Here is an 18,991-nt window from a genome sequence, read left to right as displayed (position 1 = left end):
ATGGTGGCCTAAAGAATCACAACAACGTTATTATTGCGATATATCTATGGAAAAGAAACAATTGTTTGACTCGTGCATATTATTTTCACCTCTACAACCTTAAAGGGGCCATATAATGCAAAAGTTCAGGTTCATATTAGTATTTTGTTCCTCTAGAAAAATAAAGAGCTGTTTGAACATTAAAGCATGTAAACATGTCATTCACATGCTTTAATGTTGTGTGTGGGAGATAAACTCCCTCTGCAGGGAACACAGGGATTGTGGCCTTTGCAGACCATTATTAGGTGATATTAAATATATATATTTTATATATTAAAATCCTTTTTTTAGCCTAACACTGGTTTCCACCAGACTCAAGAATTTCAAACTGAAACTTAAATGTTGAAGTAAAGTATTTAATTTCCTATCCTGGAGTCACTATGCCAATTTTAAAGCTGTTAAACAGTTACACCTCCAGCACTCAGAGCAGCATCAGAAATCTTTTGGAGGCATCTGTCCCTGCGTTTATCTTCCGTCCTGAGATAAATATCTGTCTCTTCAGCTGAGAAATGCTCCCCAGAGAGTCTCTGATTGTGTCTGCCTGCTGCTCAGCAGAGCTTTTATAGTCAGCTGCTAGTGATGCTAATAGAAACAAAGCTAATGAGAGCACTGAGACCAGTTGGAAAACAAAAGCCATGTAAAGGGGCCGCATGGCTCAAACATACTGTAATCCATTGTTCATAATACAATCTCCATAAGGCTCCTATGTGCATAATTAAGTCCTAAAACCCGGAAATAAGTCAGCATTTTACAATTTGCGATTACCTTATCTCAAAATCAACGGGACGCGGGTGGTCTGTGCATCTGATCATCAGATCAAGGGGGGTGCTGGGGAACTCCAGTTCGAAACCCGCTCCCGCCCCCACTGCGTCAGGCCGTTGTGTCCTTGGGCAAGACACTTCACCCAGATTTGCTCCTGTGGGTATTGTCCACAGTAGATATATAATATCAATGTGTACTTGTAAAAGCGCCTCGATGACCTCGAGGCGTGAAGATGGACGGTGTGGCGCAGTGTGCTGTGCAATGATCATCAGATCAAGGGGTGCGTCTGTAAAGCCGGTGGGTCCTTGGGCAAGACACTTCACCTGAACTTGCTCCTGTGGGTATTGTCCACAGTGACCATTGCATGTATAAAAAACATGTGTAATGTGTATCTGTAAAGCGCTTTGAGCACTAGAAAAGCGCTTTAATAAATGCAAGGAATTATTATTATTAACGGTTTTTGGCTGGATCCTTGAAATAAGCATTCGATTTAAGCTTCAAAACGTATCAAGTGGTGTTACTATGTGGAGATTATCCTGCCTAACATAACATGTAATACACATTTGTTAGCCACAGAGCTTATTTTCTGCAATGTTCCAACGTACAATGGGAACATCCCATTGCTTTTTGTTGAGTTAGCCCTTTCGATGCTAACATCCAGGTCAGCCTACAAAAAAACGTCATCACTGCACTACTCTATAATTTATTGGTTTGCAATGTTTTTATTTTAAAGAAGACAAAACTTATCCGAGGCACATGAAGAAAAGGATTCGTAACAATCATGCATCCATTCATGCCTGAACTAGCAAGGGCATAGGATATTATATACTGTAGAAAAACATATACATAAATGTTAACCTGAATAATGACATGGATTATGTTTTATTTGCACCATTAGTTTTGAGTTTTCTGTCCTAGCTTTCACAACATTCTTTTTTAGGAGAATATCAACAGTAAATAAACTGAGACATGCAGAGAAGGTGACAGTACCTTTTTTTTAGCCCACAACCTCTCTCAGGTGTCAATGTGTGTCAAAAGTGTGGACAACTATGTAGCCTAAGGAAGCACTAAGGAATACAAAACAAACTGTGAGGGGGACGTGTCTTCTCCACCTCCAGTGGCAATACAAATGTGACAGAGATTATTCTGACTTGTTATTTCTGAAATACTTTTTCTTGGTAGATAATTCGTAGTTTCTTGTCACAGTTTAAAAACCAAAGAGGCAAGAACATGGCTCAGTTTGTCAGTAGTAATTTTTCGCATATAAAATTAAAATAAACTCTACAAATAAAGAATTAAAGCATAAGAAAAATAAAAAGTAAACAATCAAGACCACATTTAGTTCTACTTTTTATGGGAATAATTATTGCATGTGTCATTGTGAGGAAAAATGAAAGTGTGCATTAAACCCACTGATGACCATCAGATCTTTAACTCCCATAAAGGGTCATGACAGGGAGAGCTCTGTGCTACAAGGGGACGCAGTGTGAATGTGTCTCACACGCCTGTATATAATGTATGTTTATGATTTTTTTTCTGATCCCATCATGTGACTAAGTGAGCTCTCAGCTCCAGGTGCATCGGGCAGCAGGCCGTATAATTACCAACATGTATTTGGGCAGCATGCACTTCAGTGTAATCTGCTACGCTAGGTTTTCCAACATAGAGGCCTCAATCTTCATCTGACTAAGCACCAGCTGAGCTTCAGGCTGTCTGCTAACCAGCTGAGCTCTGCATCATGCTTCTCTCCGCCCGGTCAGCTGTGTGGGCGTTGATCTTAGAGGCAATTGGATTAGATTCTCTGATACACAAATACAGTCTCCTACAGCCCGGTCAAATCCTGCCCTACTAAACCCTTTAACACGGAGCAGCTTAGAGCTACAGGCTGTGTGGAATAGGCTGTGTTATATCTTGCTATGCTCACTTGTCCTCTGCTGTTAGCCTGCTCTGGTCCATTCACCATGTTGTGTATGACAGTCCTGACATCAGAAGGAACACGTAAAATACACAAGTGCTATATAACGTTACGTGCGCTGGAATATGGGCTCAGAACAGTCTCATAATACACACATGCACACAGAAGGATTCACACTTTTATTTCATGATCCGCAAAAGGATTCACACTTGTGTTTTTCAATGCACACACAAATGTGTTCCGTTTCATATACATGTAAATAAAATCCAAATACAGAAAAAAGTCTTACATATGTGTTTTTGATCCACACATATTTGTTTTCCGTTTAAATCCCCCTGAACCTGCAACCGGTTTTTTGAGACTCCCCTGACGGTCAGCCGATTCGTACTTGTAATTTTTCTATTTTATAGCCAATCAGATGTCTCCTCAATTCTAAGCCAATCACATGAGTGCGCCCCTACGAGGGTAGATTTCTTGCGTTCATGACGTAGCGCTTCATGTACGCATTTTGCGCAGTCCGGAGCTGACAGGTCCATGGAGCCTGCCTAGCAGGTGCTAATGTCAGGAGGACACCTCCACTCTCAGTACAGCGCCACTTTCCGAACAGGAAATGCACGCAAATACAAGCCTTTATATTATTAAGGCACCGCGCCACTTTCCGAACCATTGATGAATGCTTGTGTACACAAAAACGGCAGGCAAAACCGTTTTAAATGTGTGTTTCCTGTATGGCGAATACAGCTGCTTTATTTATGTCTGTATGAAGTTGTTGTGAGTGTGGCGGGAGCAGCTACAGGTTAGCTTAGCCTAATCGATCAGTGCACTACGAAGCCAGTGCGAGACAGTGAACTGTCAACGGGGGGAGCCCCGCCGGTCATTATCGGCTCTTAATAGTTTGATCGGTGCTCTCTATAAAGGCCGATCAGGAGAGCTGGATCTGATCGATATGGACATAAACGCGAGTGAAGTCTAACCGGACACGAGAGAGAGATCAGATCACCTGCTGAGTCTGATGGAGACACGCAGCTCTGCATGATCACCTGAAGCTCCGCCCTCTGTTTAGCGAGCTGACCGGACAGCGCAAAATGCGTATATGAAGCGCTACGTCATGAACGCAAGAAATCATACCCTCGTAGGGGCGCACTCATGTGATTGGCTTAGAATGAAGGAGACATCTGATTGGCTATAGATAGAAAAAATTACAAGTACGAATCGGGTGAGCGTCAGGGGAGTCTCAAAAAACCCACACACGAATGCACAGCGATCCGTGCACAGAAAGCTGTTTGTGTTTGCAGGTGCAGAGGTTTTAAACGGAAAACAAATATGTGAGGATCAAAAATACACATGTAAAACTTTTTTCTGTAATTGGATTTTTTTTACATGTAATGGAACACATTTGTGTGTGCATTGAAAAACACAAGTGTGGATCCGGAAATACAAGTGTGAATCCTTCTGTGTGCATGTGTGTATTATGAGACTGTTCTGAGCCCATACTGGAACAACCGTTTGAAAAGTTTTGTGTTCCAGAATGCAGCACTACCCTCCATTCTTGAGCTTGGCAGCAGTCCGTCTGCTACATTAGCTTTTTTTAAACTTTCAAAATGTTGACTTTGAGAACTGCTGGCTCAGATTTGTGAACCACTTTGGTTTTCAGATGTTGCCTAAATGACAAAGCCTATCTCAACCCTAACACTATTAATGTACCAGAAAAACCACAACATCAAAACTAGCGGTAACAAAGGCTTAGGTCGGATGTGTCTTGGCTACAGCCAGGGGCGGACTGGCCATCGGGAATACCGATGGCCAGGTAATGGCCAGGTAATTCTTTTTTTTTTGCCTAAATCCTACCGGCCCACATTTGTAAGTATTCCGGCCACTCCCTTCTTTTTTTTGCTTACCAAAATCCTACCGGCCCACATTTGTAAGTGTTCCGGCCCAGCCCAGCCCAGTGGGGTGTGGCTAGTGCTGCGTACCTGGACTCACATTCAGGTTCAGGTCCGGACTCAAGTCCAGAGGTTCAGGTTCAGGTCCGGACTTATAAGTCCGGACCTGAACCCATGGCTTGTGTCAAGTTGTGTGAGTAACTAAAGTGAACTTATTGTGAGCTAATTATCAATTGAAAATTAACTCATAATCAACTCAAATTCAAACTCATCAGGTTTATTGTGCCCCCTTCCAACTTGTGTCTACATTTCTCTACAAAGTACAAATGTGCCACTTAGTCTACAAATGACTTATGACAGCAACTACAGTGAACTACTACAAAGTTCAAACATTTATTTCATTTACCAAACTAAAGTAACCAAACAGTCCCTGAGCTGACTGAGCCTAAATCCCTAAAACGTTGCTGAAAGGTAGAGTGTAGAGTAGACTATACGCATCACACTGTTACACGCCTAATATACAGTATAGGCTACACTCTAGTGACTGTACAGTCAGAGTGTACTGTACTGTCTGTGCACCATGTATTTTCTACAACTCTACAATACATACTGTTAGAAATTAAAATCAATGTTGATATGGCGTAATTTTGAATTAAAAACACTAATTTAAATCACTTTTATTCTGAAAAAACCGAAAGTTCACACTATTAACTTAAAACTTTTATTCTGAAAATTCTTCACTTCCGGTTAGCATTAGCATGTGGCGAAATTCTACGTTTTCAAACCGTAAATCGAAGGTGAAATGACATGTGATGTTGTACACTGAGCACACTGGGATTAGCACTCATTTATTGACGCTGAATAACGTTTATCAGGGAATGTTTAAATAACCACAGACACCAGAATATACGTAAGTGCTAGTTTTTTTGCGAGTCCAAGTACCGGTTCCTGACGTTCCGGTTTTAACCGGACTTGAACCGAAACTTTTTACAAGTCCAGTACCGGTTCGGCGTACCGGTACGCAGCACTAGGTGTGGCCAGGGTTGGGTTGTAACGGAATACATGTAACGGCGTTACGTAATCAGAATACAAAAATCAAGTAACTGTATTCAGCTCGTGTTACATTTGAAAAACGAGTAATCTGATTACAGTTACTTTCGTAAACCTGAAGTGAATACATTTTGGATTACTTATTGGAATTATTGGTGGAAAGATTTCCTCACAACATGTAATATTCATTACTAAAGGTACAGCCTTGTCTGGTTTCTTGCTCAAGGGCACCACGGCAGGGCAGGAGGTGACCTGGGACCTCTCCAAGTAGAAGTCCACACTCCAAATAGGTCTGGTCGGGGACTTGAACCGGCGACCCTACGGCTCACAGTCCAAGCCCCTACTGACTGCCATAGATTTAGTCCCTAATTTTGCTCTCAAAATGGACCAGATTGATGCATTTAACTTCGACATTTAAAAACAAATCTTCCCGGGGGAGCTTGCCCCCGGACCCCCCTAGAGGAGGTGAGGTCCATCACCTGCCCACACCCCCTGTTAAATTGTCTCACCCACATTGAGGATGCTTCGTACGTCGCCCATGTTTTATTCCATGAGTCAAGTCAGGCAAATTGGGTCAAAATGTTATTGCATCAATGATCTGTTAACATTAAAATCACTAAATATATGCCGTAACTATTTTTGCTCTAGGCAACTCAAGGGCTCAGGTAATGTGATTACTATATGAATAATTGTCCAAAATAACATTAAAGGCATAGGGTTTTTTGTTAAGTAACATACTTTCGGGCCTGTCTGTCAATTAATCCCGGGCCACTTTTTCCCCCCAGTCCGCCCCTGGCTACAGCGACTGCTTTCCCTCTCTTCCCAGACCTTACTGCTCTTTCCCCTTTTCTGTTTTGGCTTTTTCTCTTTATCTCACATCTTTATTTGCGCCTTCTGCTTTTCCTTCTTCAGATGAACCACTGCTTCACATTCAACAAGGAAGACGAGCAGGACAGAAAGGTATTCCTTAGCTTCCAAACTTTGATTCCTGATCTTTTACCTTTGAAGTTTAGTCAAGGTATTTTTCTGTTGAAGGATATTTTGCTCATACTGGTTGGTGATCCAAATGAAAAGTAGCACTGTTGTCTATTTCTTGTGTAGTTGTGTAATTTACTATTAGATGGGCCGTTTAAAGTATTTTAAGCAAGCTATTACCTGGTTAATTTAGTCATTCATTAAATTGTAGCTGAATACATAATTAACATATATTTTCTTAAATGAACCAAAGTGAGATAAATATGGATTTGAAATAACACTGACATATATTTGCTTCAAAACTAAATTAAGAAAAAATGTACGTGGTCTGAATGCCCCTATTTAAAATGTGGAGAAAGTTTCATATTTGGAAATTCCAATTAAATTAAATAACAAATTAATCAAATGTAAGCACTCAGTATTCAAAACCATAATTCAAATTGATTTAATTCAATGAGCTCAATTCAGAAAGTAAAGTAAAGTCAAAACTTCCAGTTTCTGCTGCGTTGGTGAACACATTCAAAATGCTAAATCTTTATATATAGAAATGTCAAAACTTAAAACTGACATTTATAATGGGAATAAAGATGAGATCAATTCAGAAATATGGTTTGCAAAGTAACATATTTTAAAGTGTATTTAAATATAAAAAGTCTGGTGCAGTCACTATCTAATGAGGTCACTGAGTGTATCATTTCTCATAACACTGAACCTGACCTGATGTATCTGTTGTGTGATGCAGGTCCTGGGGGAGTTGGTGCTGGGGTTCCTGCACCGGGACCTGCAGCCCTCCTGTCACCTGGCCTGTCTGGAAACAGTCCGGATCCTGTCCAGGGACCCTCTCTGCCTGGACCCCTTCACCAGCCGCTCTGCCATGTCCACTTTGGCCCGCTTCGCCGGCATCGCCGTGTCCAGTCCTGGGGGGGCCCACAACCAGGGGGAGGAGGGCCAAGGTGATTCCAGACAGCTGTCCCAGGTTTCAGACTGGAAGGCCTTCATCCTGGTGCTCCTATGTTTTTTGATTGTCCAAACACAAAAATAGATTTGGTGGCATTAAAGGATACAAAAAATACATTTTCAGTCTTATTTTTGTAGTTTTGGCCATTATTAAAAGTGTTATACTCACAGCAGTAATAGCGAAGGTCTGGAAAACAGGTTGGAAACAAACCTCCAGATTTGACAAATGCTGACACTTGGTTTGGATTAATTGCACACTTGGATAAAGTTCCCCCATATTGTATTGATACATGCTGTGTGTTGCTCATCATTTCTGTGGGGTTTTGTAGAAGGTGAGACGGGAGACAAGATTCAAGGTGTCATGAAGGCACATTTGTTCTACAATTACTAAAATAAATCTCGAGATATAGAAGCTACTCAGTTTATCATTTGCCCCAACCTTTTAGTACATAAAGATTTACTCTGTTAATTGCCTTCTTCCGATTCCTAGCTGAGGGTGAGGAAGGAGAGAGGGGAGAGGCAGCAGAGGAATGCAATGAAGAGGGGAAGGAAGCCTCCCCCCCTTCAGAAAACGCTGACCAGGAAGTGATTACTGAGGCTCTGAAGTCCATCTGTAACCTGCTGCTGCACAACCAGACAGGACAGGTCAGTCTGCCGTTGTCTCCTCAAACCTACATTTATATACATTTGTCAGAGAATATCAAGTGTTTTGGTTGGTGATCATTTATCAAATATGTCTTTGTATTGATGATGGATGGCAGGTGGTCGCAGCAGATCTCCAGCTGATAAAGGGCGTGGCAGAGAGGCTGAAGCAGTGTCATGATCCCATCTGGAACCATGAGGTATGGACGTCAGTTAGACATGTGTTATAATGGGGGGGAAAGTATTACTCTGAGAGTTAACTTGACAAAGTTTAGAGTAAGGTTGTAGTTACAGGGCCATATCCACCATTGAGGTCACCGAGGTCCGGACCTCGGTGATTTTTTCCGAGCTGTGTATATAACTAAACTTGTGAAATAACTGCACTAAACGGGATTCTTTGTAGTACTTCCATTTACTGACGATGGGGGCGCTGCATAACTACGTAGCCTCTGTTAAAGCAAACAGAAGAAGGCGACATGTATCAACAAACCACCGCAGCCCGGGGCCCTTTCTCATTTCATCAAATCCCCCTCCTCGACTCCTCGACTCCTCGGTCCTCCGGTAGTGACCCGGAAATGAATTTCAGCGCGCCATGTTGAAGGACATCTCATTTCTCTAAATGCACTTCGAGGACCGAGGATCGAGCGTCGAGCGTCGAGGAGGCTCTCTGGAGGCTGGAGGCTCCTTCGTGGATGCATTTCCGGGAACAGAGATGTGACGCACGGCCGGACTTATCTCAGCCAATGACAGCTCTGCATGCATCCCCTGGATATTATTTTATTAACTGCTTTCATCGCGACGCAATGTTTACAGTTGCCCCTTTCACACCAGCGCTTTTTCAGCTCCGGCTCGGAGCTGGAGCCTGAAAAGCGCCGGTTTTTCCTGTTCACACCGCAGCGGCGCCGGCTCTTAGCTCCGGAATCGGGTTCACTTCCAGCTAGGGATGTCCCGATCACCTTTTTTTGCTCCCGATCCGATTCCGATCATTTGATTTTGACAATCTGCCGATACCGATTTTTCCCGATCCGATCTTTATGCAATGCATTAAGAGAAAAAAAAGGTAACAGATAACGGCTGGTCATCCAACGCGATGAATTCAGCTATCTTGGCTGTTATTGTGTTGGCCTTTTCACTGTTCTGGGGCAGTTTCTCTTTCCTCTTAAAAGTCTCTGAAAGTGTGGGTTGTTTCAGTGCCGTTACCCGAGTGGCCGCTGTGTACTCGCCGTGTTGTTGTTGGTGTTTGTTTCTAAGGTAGCGTATTAGATTGGTCGTGTTGAACGTAGCTCTGTTCTTTCCACCACGCGGAACCTCTGCCTTGCAAACATTGCATCTGGCTGTTACACTGCCTTCGCTTTCAATTTTATAATAATTCCAAACTCCTGACATTTTCTCTGTCCCGACTCCCGAGTCACCAGCTGAACGTAGCCTCTCGTTAGCTTACTGCTACTATTAGACACTGCGCCCACTCTGTTGCCAGATTTCAGAGAAATAAGCAACCAGGTCTGAAAACAAGCCCAAAGAAAGCAACACATACATAATGTTGTGTAATTTTAAACCAAAACTAAGTCCTCAGGATGACTTTAAGACGTGAACATGGTCATTTTTGTTTTGTAACAATAAATAATAATAAAAAAAAATTATTAAAAAAAAAAAAAAAAAAAAATCCTGATCCCCGATTTTTTTCTCCCGATCCCCGATTTTTTGAAAATCACGTGATCTGCTCCGATCCCCGATCACGTGATCGGATCGGGACATCTCTACTTCCAGCTCCAAAAAATTGTCGGTCCAGAGGCAAGAGCTTCGGAGCTAAGAGGTGGCGTCGCTTACGTCTCTCTTACGTCGAGGCGTGCAGGAAACTAAACCCACCTCCCATGGGTCGACTGTTATGCCTGCCTACAAGCAGTAGTGCCTATAAACACACTTTATAAAGTCAGGCAACACTAACCAGGCTTCGTGTGATTCTGTTTATTTGTGCCTTACTTTGACCATCCGTTCGCTGTTATCGATCATTGTGGAGAGAGGCAGACGTGTTGTTTGTATTATTGCAGCTATCGGATGCAAGTAGTCAGTTTAGCTTCGGTTGCTATGCCAACATCACCCGTTTTATACCAGAGAAACTTTCATAACAGCGTTGTGATACCAAACAGTGTCAATTCAGACTGACACACATTCACTTAGGCTAAGGGAACTGGGGATATGCATCAGCTGCTTGTGTGAGTCTGTTACAACCTTCCAAAGGCTGGAACAAACAGGGAGGCCACACAGAGTTAAATGCCAAATATATGTTTATTTAACAGGTTATTGAAGAACACCTCTGATGAATAATGTATGTAAGAATCAGACTGTCAGTAGTGTGAGCAGTGTGTGGGTGTGTGGAAGGGTGTTGTAGCATGTTGGAGGGTGCATCAACAGAGTGAATACTTTAGAGCGGCCGCTGCAGTGTGAGCTAACCGGGAGCTAACGGGAGAATAAACTCCCGTGGAAGAGCAGCCAGCACTGCAGCGGTCGGTAAATGCTGCAGAAACACATAAACAATGAACCACGGCACTCTGGAGCAAAGTATAAGGTTGGAGAAGTCGTTATTCAATTTATTCTGGCTTCGTGTGATTAAAAGCAACACGATCATCGACCCGACGCAGTTGTTGTTGTTGTGAGCGCCGTAATGGCTGCCGTTGGGGAGCAAATCAGCGATGTAAACGGTGACGCCATGACGCAGCAAGGGCAGCTCTGGGGCGCCAGTGGGCGGTGTGCACAGAGCGGGAGCAGAAAAGGGAAACCGGAGCTGAACCAGAAAAGCTCCCGCTCGGAGCTAGAAACTGAAAAGCGCTGGTGTGAAAGCCGCAAGTGAGAACAGCTGTGAGGTCCATGCAGAAAGCAGAGCAGTGTGTATAACATATATCACTCAGTATAACAGGCCTACTCTTTTTATTTGCTTTAGTTTAGTAGATATCTACAAAGAGTCGATATTTTAAAAATGTCTAAAACCATTTAGTGCTTCACATAATAAAATACACAACGGCTGTAGCCTGTTTTAGGAACTGTATGTTTGTGTGTGTGTGTGTGTGTGTGTGTGTGTGTGTGTGTGTGTCTGTGTGTGTGTGTGTGTGTGTGTGTGTGTGTGTGTGTGTGTGTGTGTGTGTGTGTGTGTGTGTGTGTGTGTGTGTGTGTGTGTGTGTGTGTGTGTGTGTGTGTGTGTGTGTGTGTGTGTGTGTGTGTGTGTGTGTGTGTGTGTGTGTGTGTGTGTGTGTGTGTGTGTGGTACAGTGTGTAGATGTGTGTGTTGTACAGTGCGTGGATGCAGCGGACAGACAGGTCTCAGTTGGTTTGGTGTCCTCTGCTTACTTTTAATACTTGTAAATAAAACTTTTGGCCCGTAATTTATTTTCCTCATTGTAGCGACCAGAGAGAGGGGGATATATAGTCTCTGATAGTGTTACGTTATTATGAGAGTGCTCTGTTTGATTCTGAAATTGTATATATAAATATATGTGTGTGTGTGTGTGTGTGTGTGTCCCCGCATCTGTAGCCTGTTATTGTCTCATTACACCGCACTGTGAATGAATCAAAGTAAATATATAAGTCGTCATGAACACATCTGTCCATCAGACAGAGGCTGCTGCCTCCTGTCATCATTGATGGACGTCTCTTTAAAATGACCGCTCAGAGGAGAGGAGTTCTCATTTCTCTAACCGCCTGCTGCTTCCCCTCCTCTCTCCTCGGTTCCCCTCCTCGACTCCTCTGCTCGCATCTCCTGTGGGCGGGACTAAGTATCGAGGATAGGAGTCGAGGAGGGGAGTTCGAGAAATGAGAAAGGGCCCGGGGCCCTTCTCACTTCGGTTAAATGGATTCCTTGCGTCCCTCACTTGCGTCGTTTCCCTGCGTCTAGTCCCTCCCACCAGGGAAGCATGGAGAGACGTAAGGAAACCACGAGAAGCAGGGAAATGAGTTTTAAGAGCAATGGGACGTCCTTTCCTCCGGAGCGTCACGTGAAGCGACGTCCGTTTGTGATGACGCTGCACAGCTGATCGTCTGACAGCAGCTCTGTCCCCGTTGTTTCCACACACACCCCGCCTCTGTTCGTACACATTTACTGACAAACATTAGTATCATCTGTTGTAGACCCCAATAAATAAAAATAAAATAAGAACTAATTCTCAAAAAAGATAAACGCCATTCTTAAAATGTATAAACGAACAATAGTTGGATTAATATTGATTAGAGTGCACAATAGAAATAAAATAATTGAGAGAAGAAAAAGAGATATGTTATCTATCAAAACCCAGTTAGATTAACATTCATTGGATTGCACACTTTGTTTGTTTGGATATGTAGCAAATTAACATTTTAATAGCACGTAATGACTGACTGAATGGAAATGACAATAAATGAAAATGTAAAACGAAAAAAAGCGATCATGAAAATGTTTCCAAAAAATGAATAAAATGACTTTTGACCCCTTTGTTGTTCAGATATATCACATGTTTGTAACTAAATGAAACATTAATTGAAACAAAACACGGTATAAACTGAGGAGTGACTCCCCAGTTTCATGTATTTTCTTCACTCCGCTGGGAAACTGCTCTCATGTCAAGAAGCATCAGATCAGTGCATGGACTGCATCGTCCAATCAGTGAGCGATACACAGTAAGGGGGCGGGGCGAGGCGAGTGTCTGTGGATTTCATCGAAGGATGGTCTGGTGGTTCCTCGGTTATCGCTCCTCCATTATCGCTCCTCCCTCCTCGGTCCTCCAGCAAAAATAAGGCCATTGGGACGCTACTCAAGATGGCGCAGACAAATCAACTTCCGGTGAGACCGAGACCGAGGAGCGAGGAAATGAAAAATAAGAGAAGTGAGGAGGGCCCCGGACTTGTATCGGAGCAGCGGAGGAGTGATGAGGTATCTAGAGATCTGAGTCCAGCGGGCTGCTTGTGTTCCTGTCCATCATAGGACCAGCAGATCCTGTGTGAACGCTCTACGTTAGTCAGTGGACATCCGACAACATGCACACTAACTTATATTGCAGCTATAGGCTATACTTTGGTTTAAATTGCGTGAATAAACTAGCTAGAGAGCTAAAGTTAATTAGATTCATCCAATGTCAGAAGGATTACCTTTTAACAAACGTTGTAATGCTTTTCTTTCATTTCAATTTGAGTAAAACATTGAAGATATAACATGGTATTGTTTTCTTTTTACACTGACTCAGATATAATGAAAAGACTACGTCAGTCGAAGCTCAGATTTGGTAAGGAAGAGACAGGACAGGCAGAGAGAGAGAGAGAGAGAGAGAGAGAAAGGGATGGAAGTCAGGGAGGAACTGCAGGTACAGTCACACAAAAGAATGTAGGCTTAATAACCCCATCTATCTATCTATCTATCTCTCTCTCTCTCTTTCTCTCTCTCTCTCTCTATCTATCTATCTATCTATCTATCCAGCTATCCATCTATCTATAATTTAGTCTTCATTTACAATATAGACAATAGGCATACTTTTAAAACAACACATCTATTGCAGTTATGATGTCATAATAACATACAATTGTATAAAACACAATTTGCTTACATCTTTGTTCTCTTTTGAGAATCAAACAAAACGGATAACAAAAACAAAATAATGCAAACAAACAAGTGAAATGAACTAAATGGCGGAATTGCTTTTAATTCACTCGCAGGAGCGACAAGTGAGGAGGAGACAAGTGAGGAGGAGACAAGTGAGGAGGAGCGACAAGTGAACAACGAGGGAGAGATTGAACAAAGAAAGAGTAGAGGAGAGAGAGTAATGAACAGGAAGAAGACAGAGAGACTCAAGAAGATGGAAGAGAGGCTGCAGGTTATGGAAAGGAGAGAGACATGGAAAATGAATGTTGACAATGTGTTGTGATCATTTTAGCCTCTTCTGCATGTCCAGATCATTAATAGTAACTATCAACTGATTCAAAATCATTTATGCTGCAGCCCACTGACATGGTTTGAAATCAATATATTATCCAATTTGTGACCATGAAAATCCCAGAAATCTCGGGTATACCCCCGAAACCCCCTAGCATGTTTGGGCCTCTGTATTTAGGAAATCCTGGATACGGCCCTGGTAGTTAATGCACATATTGAATAAGCCAACATGTGCCGACTTTTGCTTCAAGTTAGTCCTAACTTTTCCAATGTTGTCTGAAACATAGTCATGAAGCATCATAGTATGTATCTTTGCTATTTCAAATTGGTAAAATAAGATCATACCTTCTAGAAGATTGGGATTCAGCACTGGTGCTAATGCAATACCTGAGTTTGGTACAAAAACCAAAACAAATGTTGTGATACCTAACTGTTGAAGGACATTCGGTTCTTGTTTTGGTACGTTCGAATTTTGAATGCAACATATGTGTATCAAATGAGCACTGAGGTCGGATATCCAGCCATACTCTGAACAGGAAAAGATAAATAGTGAATGAGTGTCCCTGCTCTGTGTCCAGGTGCGTTTCTTTGACCTGCGCCTCACCTTCCTGCTGACGGCCCTGAGAGTGGACGTCCGGGCGCAGCTGGTCCAGGAGCTCCATGGTGTCAGTCTGCTAGGTAACTGACTTCCTGTTTAACTGCTGACCTGGAAAACCAACAACAGTTGTTTTGGTTACAAATGTTAAGAGGCAACTATCCTAAAATGTTTCCACTTCCAGTTGCCTCACCTCGAAGTCAATGTTTTTTTGGATGTGTTTAGATGCCTGAAATAAGGTCTATAGTTAAGAGATTTAAAAATGTTTCTATGACATAAAAGACATCAGTAGATACCCCACTTGTGATGAATGTCTGAAGCTTCTATATGTCATAGAAACAGCGGTTGCTAATAAGTGACTAAAGGGAGACAATGACGTCTCTAAAGTGTGCAAATACTTTAAAAGGGTTGACCCACACAAGGCTCCTGGACCTGATGGCATCCCTGGCCGTGTTCTCAGGGTGTGTGCAGTTCAGCTGGCAGAGGTGTTCACAGACATCTTCAACAGGTCCCTGCTGCAGTCTGTTGTCCCCACATGCTTCAAACACTCCACCATCGTTCCTGTCCCCAAATAAACAATAATCAGCAGCCTCAACGACTACCGCCCAGTAGCACTCACCTCCATCATCATGAAGTGCTTTGAGCGGCTAGTCAAAACCTTCATCACCTCCTCCCTCCCCGACTCTCTGGACCCCCTGCAGTTTGCCTACAGAGCAAACAGGTCCACAGACGACGCCATAGCCCCCCCCCTCCACACTGCCCTCTCACACCTGGACCAGAGCAATGCTGAGAATGCTGTTCATTGACTACTGTACTGTTCTCATTTCAACGTATGGATATTGAACTTAACAGCCAGCTAAACTCTCCTCAGCATCATTCCTCCAAGGAACAGGCAGGTGTTGTATTTGGCAGGAATTGTAATAAGAAGAAGTGTGAAACTGAAACGGAATACATTTCAGTACACAGTATAAAACAATGATATGTTCTATACATTTACAGAATAAATGTACTTTTTACAAGAGCAGGTTATTGCAGGTACATATGCAATGCAACATTACACAGCATTACGTAACACACTATAACACAGCAACAAGTTCTTACAAAAATAATAATTATCCTTACTACAAAATTATATTACCTCAAATAATATCACGTTTAGGGCATAGAACGAAGGATGGAAGTGGTCATAGCCACAAAGGAAGTGCCATCTCTTTCAAAGTACATTTCAAAAATAAAAGCTGCCTTCTAACTGCTAATAAATTCTTACTTGTGTTCCATGACAACTACAGTTCAGCTTTCAACACCATTGTGCCCTCCAAGCTGGACATCAAGCTCAGAGACCTCGGGCTCAACAGCAATGTAATGGCAAACTTACTATGAGTGTAGTTTATCATTCTTATTGTGCAGACTTTATATTTTACCTTACATGGCACATAAATTGCAGCAGTTCCTAGAATGAGGTGTTTTGCTTGTAACCTCTATTAGCACTTACAACAGTTCCTATAATAATGTATTTTAGCTTAGAAACTTGTCTATCAGCACTTTCCACAGTTTCCATAATGATGTTTTGACATTCATGACCTTTTAAAATGTCGGAGTAAGGTCTGGGTGATATGGGCCAGGTCATGTCCTTTGCCTGCTGTATGAGTGACATTTTAAGGTCACCCAAGGTCTGAACTTCAGGAGGGGGCTGGGTGCCAAACACAGGGCGATGGACAAGTTCCTGTTTAGTTTCTTTGTCTTATAATCAAGTTCTCCATTTCTTTGCCTCCAAGTTCTTACAAAAATAATAATTATTGTTCAGATCTGTGATTGGATCCTGAACTTCCTGACGGGCAGACCCCAGGCAGTGCGGGTGGGAAACATCAGATCCTCCGCCCTGATCCTCAACACCGGAGCCCCTCAAGGCTGCGTGCTCAGCCCTCTCCTCTACTCCCTGTTCACACACGACTGCGTGGTCACACACAGCTCCAACACCATCGTGAAGTTTGCTGATGACACGACCGCCATCGACCAGATCACCGACGGCGACGAGACGGCGTACAGAGAGGAGGTCGAAAACCTGACATCTTGGTGCCAGGATAACAACCTCCATCTCAACGTCAGCAGAACCAAGGAGCTGATTGTGGATTACAGGAAGCAGCAGAGAGAGGGACACGCCCCCATCGCATCAATGGGACTACGGTGGAGAGAGGCAGCAGCTTCAGGTTCCTCAGTGTCCACATCACTGAGGACCTGACATGGACTCATCACTGAGGACCTGACACGGACTCATCACTGAGGACCTGACATGGACTCATCACTGAGGACCTGACATGGATTCATCACTGAGGACCTGACATGGACTCATCACTGAGGACCTGACATGGACTCATCACTGAGGACCTGACATGGACTCTTCACTGAGGACCTGACATGGACTCATCACTGAGGAGCTGACATGGACTCTTCACTGAGGACCTGACATGGACTCATCACTGAGAACCTGACATGGACTCATCACTGAGGACCTGACACGGACTCATCACTGAGGACCTGACATGGACTCATCACTGAGGACCTGACATGGACTCATCACTGAGGACCTGACATGGACTCATCACTGAGGACCTGACATGGACTCATCACTGAGGACCTGACATGGACTCATCACTGAGGACCTGACATGGACTCATCACACTAACACCATCACCAAAAGAGCTGACAGCGGCTCTTCTTCCTCCGCAGGCTGAGGAAGTTCAACATGGACTCCAGTTTACTCTGCAACTTCTACAGGTGCACCATAGAGAGGATCCTGACCTTCTACAGGTGCTCCCTAGAGAGCATCCTGACCTTCTACAGGTGCTCCCTAGAGAGCATCCTGACCTTCTACAGGTGCACCATAGAGAGTACCCTGACCTTCTACAGGTGCTCCATAGAGAGGATCCTGACCTTCTACAGGTGCTCCCTAGAGAGCATCCTGACCTTCTACAGGTGCTCCCTAGAGAGCATCCTGACCTTCTACAGGTGCACCATAGAGAGTACCCTGACCTTCTACAGGTGCTCCATAGAGAGGATCCTGACCTTCTACAGGTGCACCATAGAGAGGATCCTCACCTTCTACAGGTGCTCCAAAGAGAGGATCCTGACCTTCTACAGGTGCTCCATAGAGAGGATCCTGACCTTCTACAGGTGCTCCAAAGAGAGGATCCTGACCTTCTACAGGTGCTCCATAGAGAGTACCCTGACCTTCTACAGGTGCTCCATAGAGAGCATCCTGACCTTCTACAGGTGCTCCATAGAGAGGATCCTGACCTTCTACAGTTGCTCCATAGAGAGGATCCTGACCTTCTACAGGTGCTCCATAGAGAGGATCCTGACCTTCTACAGGTGCTCCATAGAGAGGATCCTGACCTTCTACAGGTGCTCCATAGAGAGGATCCTGACCTTCTACAGTTGCTCCATAGAGAGGATCCTGACCTTCTACAGGTGCTCCATAGAGAGCATCCTGACCTTCTACAGGTGCTCCATAGAGAGGATCCTGACCTTCTACAGTTGCTCCATAGAGAGGATCCTGACCTTCTACAGGTGCTCCATAGAGAGGATCCTGACCTTCTACAGGTGCTCCATAGAGAGGGTCCTGACCTTCTACAGGTGCTCCATAGAGAGGATCCTGACCTTCTACAGGTGCTCCATAGAGAGGATCCTGACCTTCTACAGGTGCTCCATAGAGAGGGTCCTGACTGGCTGCATCACGGTCTGTTACGGCAGCTGCACCTCGACCGTAAGACTCTACAGAGGGTGGTGAAAGCTGCACAGAACATCACCAGGACGGAGCTGCCATCCATGGAGGACCTTTACTCCCAGCGGCTCAGGAAGAAAGCCCTCCGGATTATTAAAGACCCCCATCACCCCAGCCACAAACTGTTCTGTCTGCTGCCGTCTGCAGGCGTTACCGCAGCATCAGGACTACAACCACCAGACTCAGGGACAGTTTCATCCCACAGGCCATAAGACTGTTAAACACCTGAACTGCTGAAACAACATCCATAACATTAATCTGGCTGCTATTTAGAAATGATTTATCCAATATATCATATTCAATCACTTGCATAGACTCTTATTGCACTATTTCACTATTTCACTATTTTTCTTTTTGTATTTACTTGCACAGTTTTTTCTGTTTTTCTGTTTTATTGTGTTGCACTGTTGGAGGAGCCTGTGACCTAAGATTGTAATCGTCATATGTTTGTCTACCCTCCCTCCCAAATGTAAAGCGTCTTTGGGTTCAAGAAAAGCGCTATA

At 43.6% G+C, this 18,991-nt stretch overlaps 1 protein-coding gene across 1 annotated transcript in view; it reads left to right on the top strand.

The window, feature by feature from the left end:
• The window catches only part of ric8a (RIC8 guanine nucleotide exchange factor A), a 40,800-nt gene that overhangs the window by 3,849 nt on the left and 17,960 nt on the right, over positions 1–18,991 (top strand). The window contains exons 2-6 of the mRNA XM_034085439.1: positions 6,562–6,609; positions 7,367–7,577; positions 8,072–8,226; positions 8,343–8,423; positions 14,691–14,790. Of these exons, the coding sequence (XP_033941330.1) occupies positions 6,562–6,609; positions 7,367–7,577; positions 8,072–8,226; positions 8,343–8,423; positions 14,691–14,790 (595 nt within the window). The remainder of the gene's footprint in view (positions 1–6,561; positions 6,610–7,366; positions 7,578–8,071; positions 8,227–8,342; positions 8,424–14,690; positions 14,791–18,991) is intronic.

This window comes from Pseudochaenichthys georgianus, chromosome 6 (assembly GCF_902827115.2).
Source record: "Pseudochaenichthys georgianus chromosome 6, fPseGeo1.2, whole genome shotgun sequence".
NCBI classification, from domain to species: Eukaryota; Metazoa; Chordata; class Actinopteri; order Perciformes; family Channichthyidae; genus Pseudochaenichthys; species Pseudochaenichthys georgianus.
The sequence above is the reverse complement of the archived record's forward strand: the minus strand, read 5'-3'. Positions and strand labels throughout refer to the sequence as shown.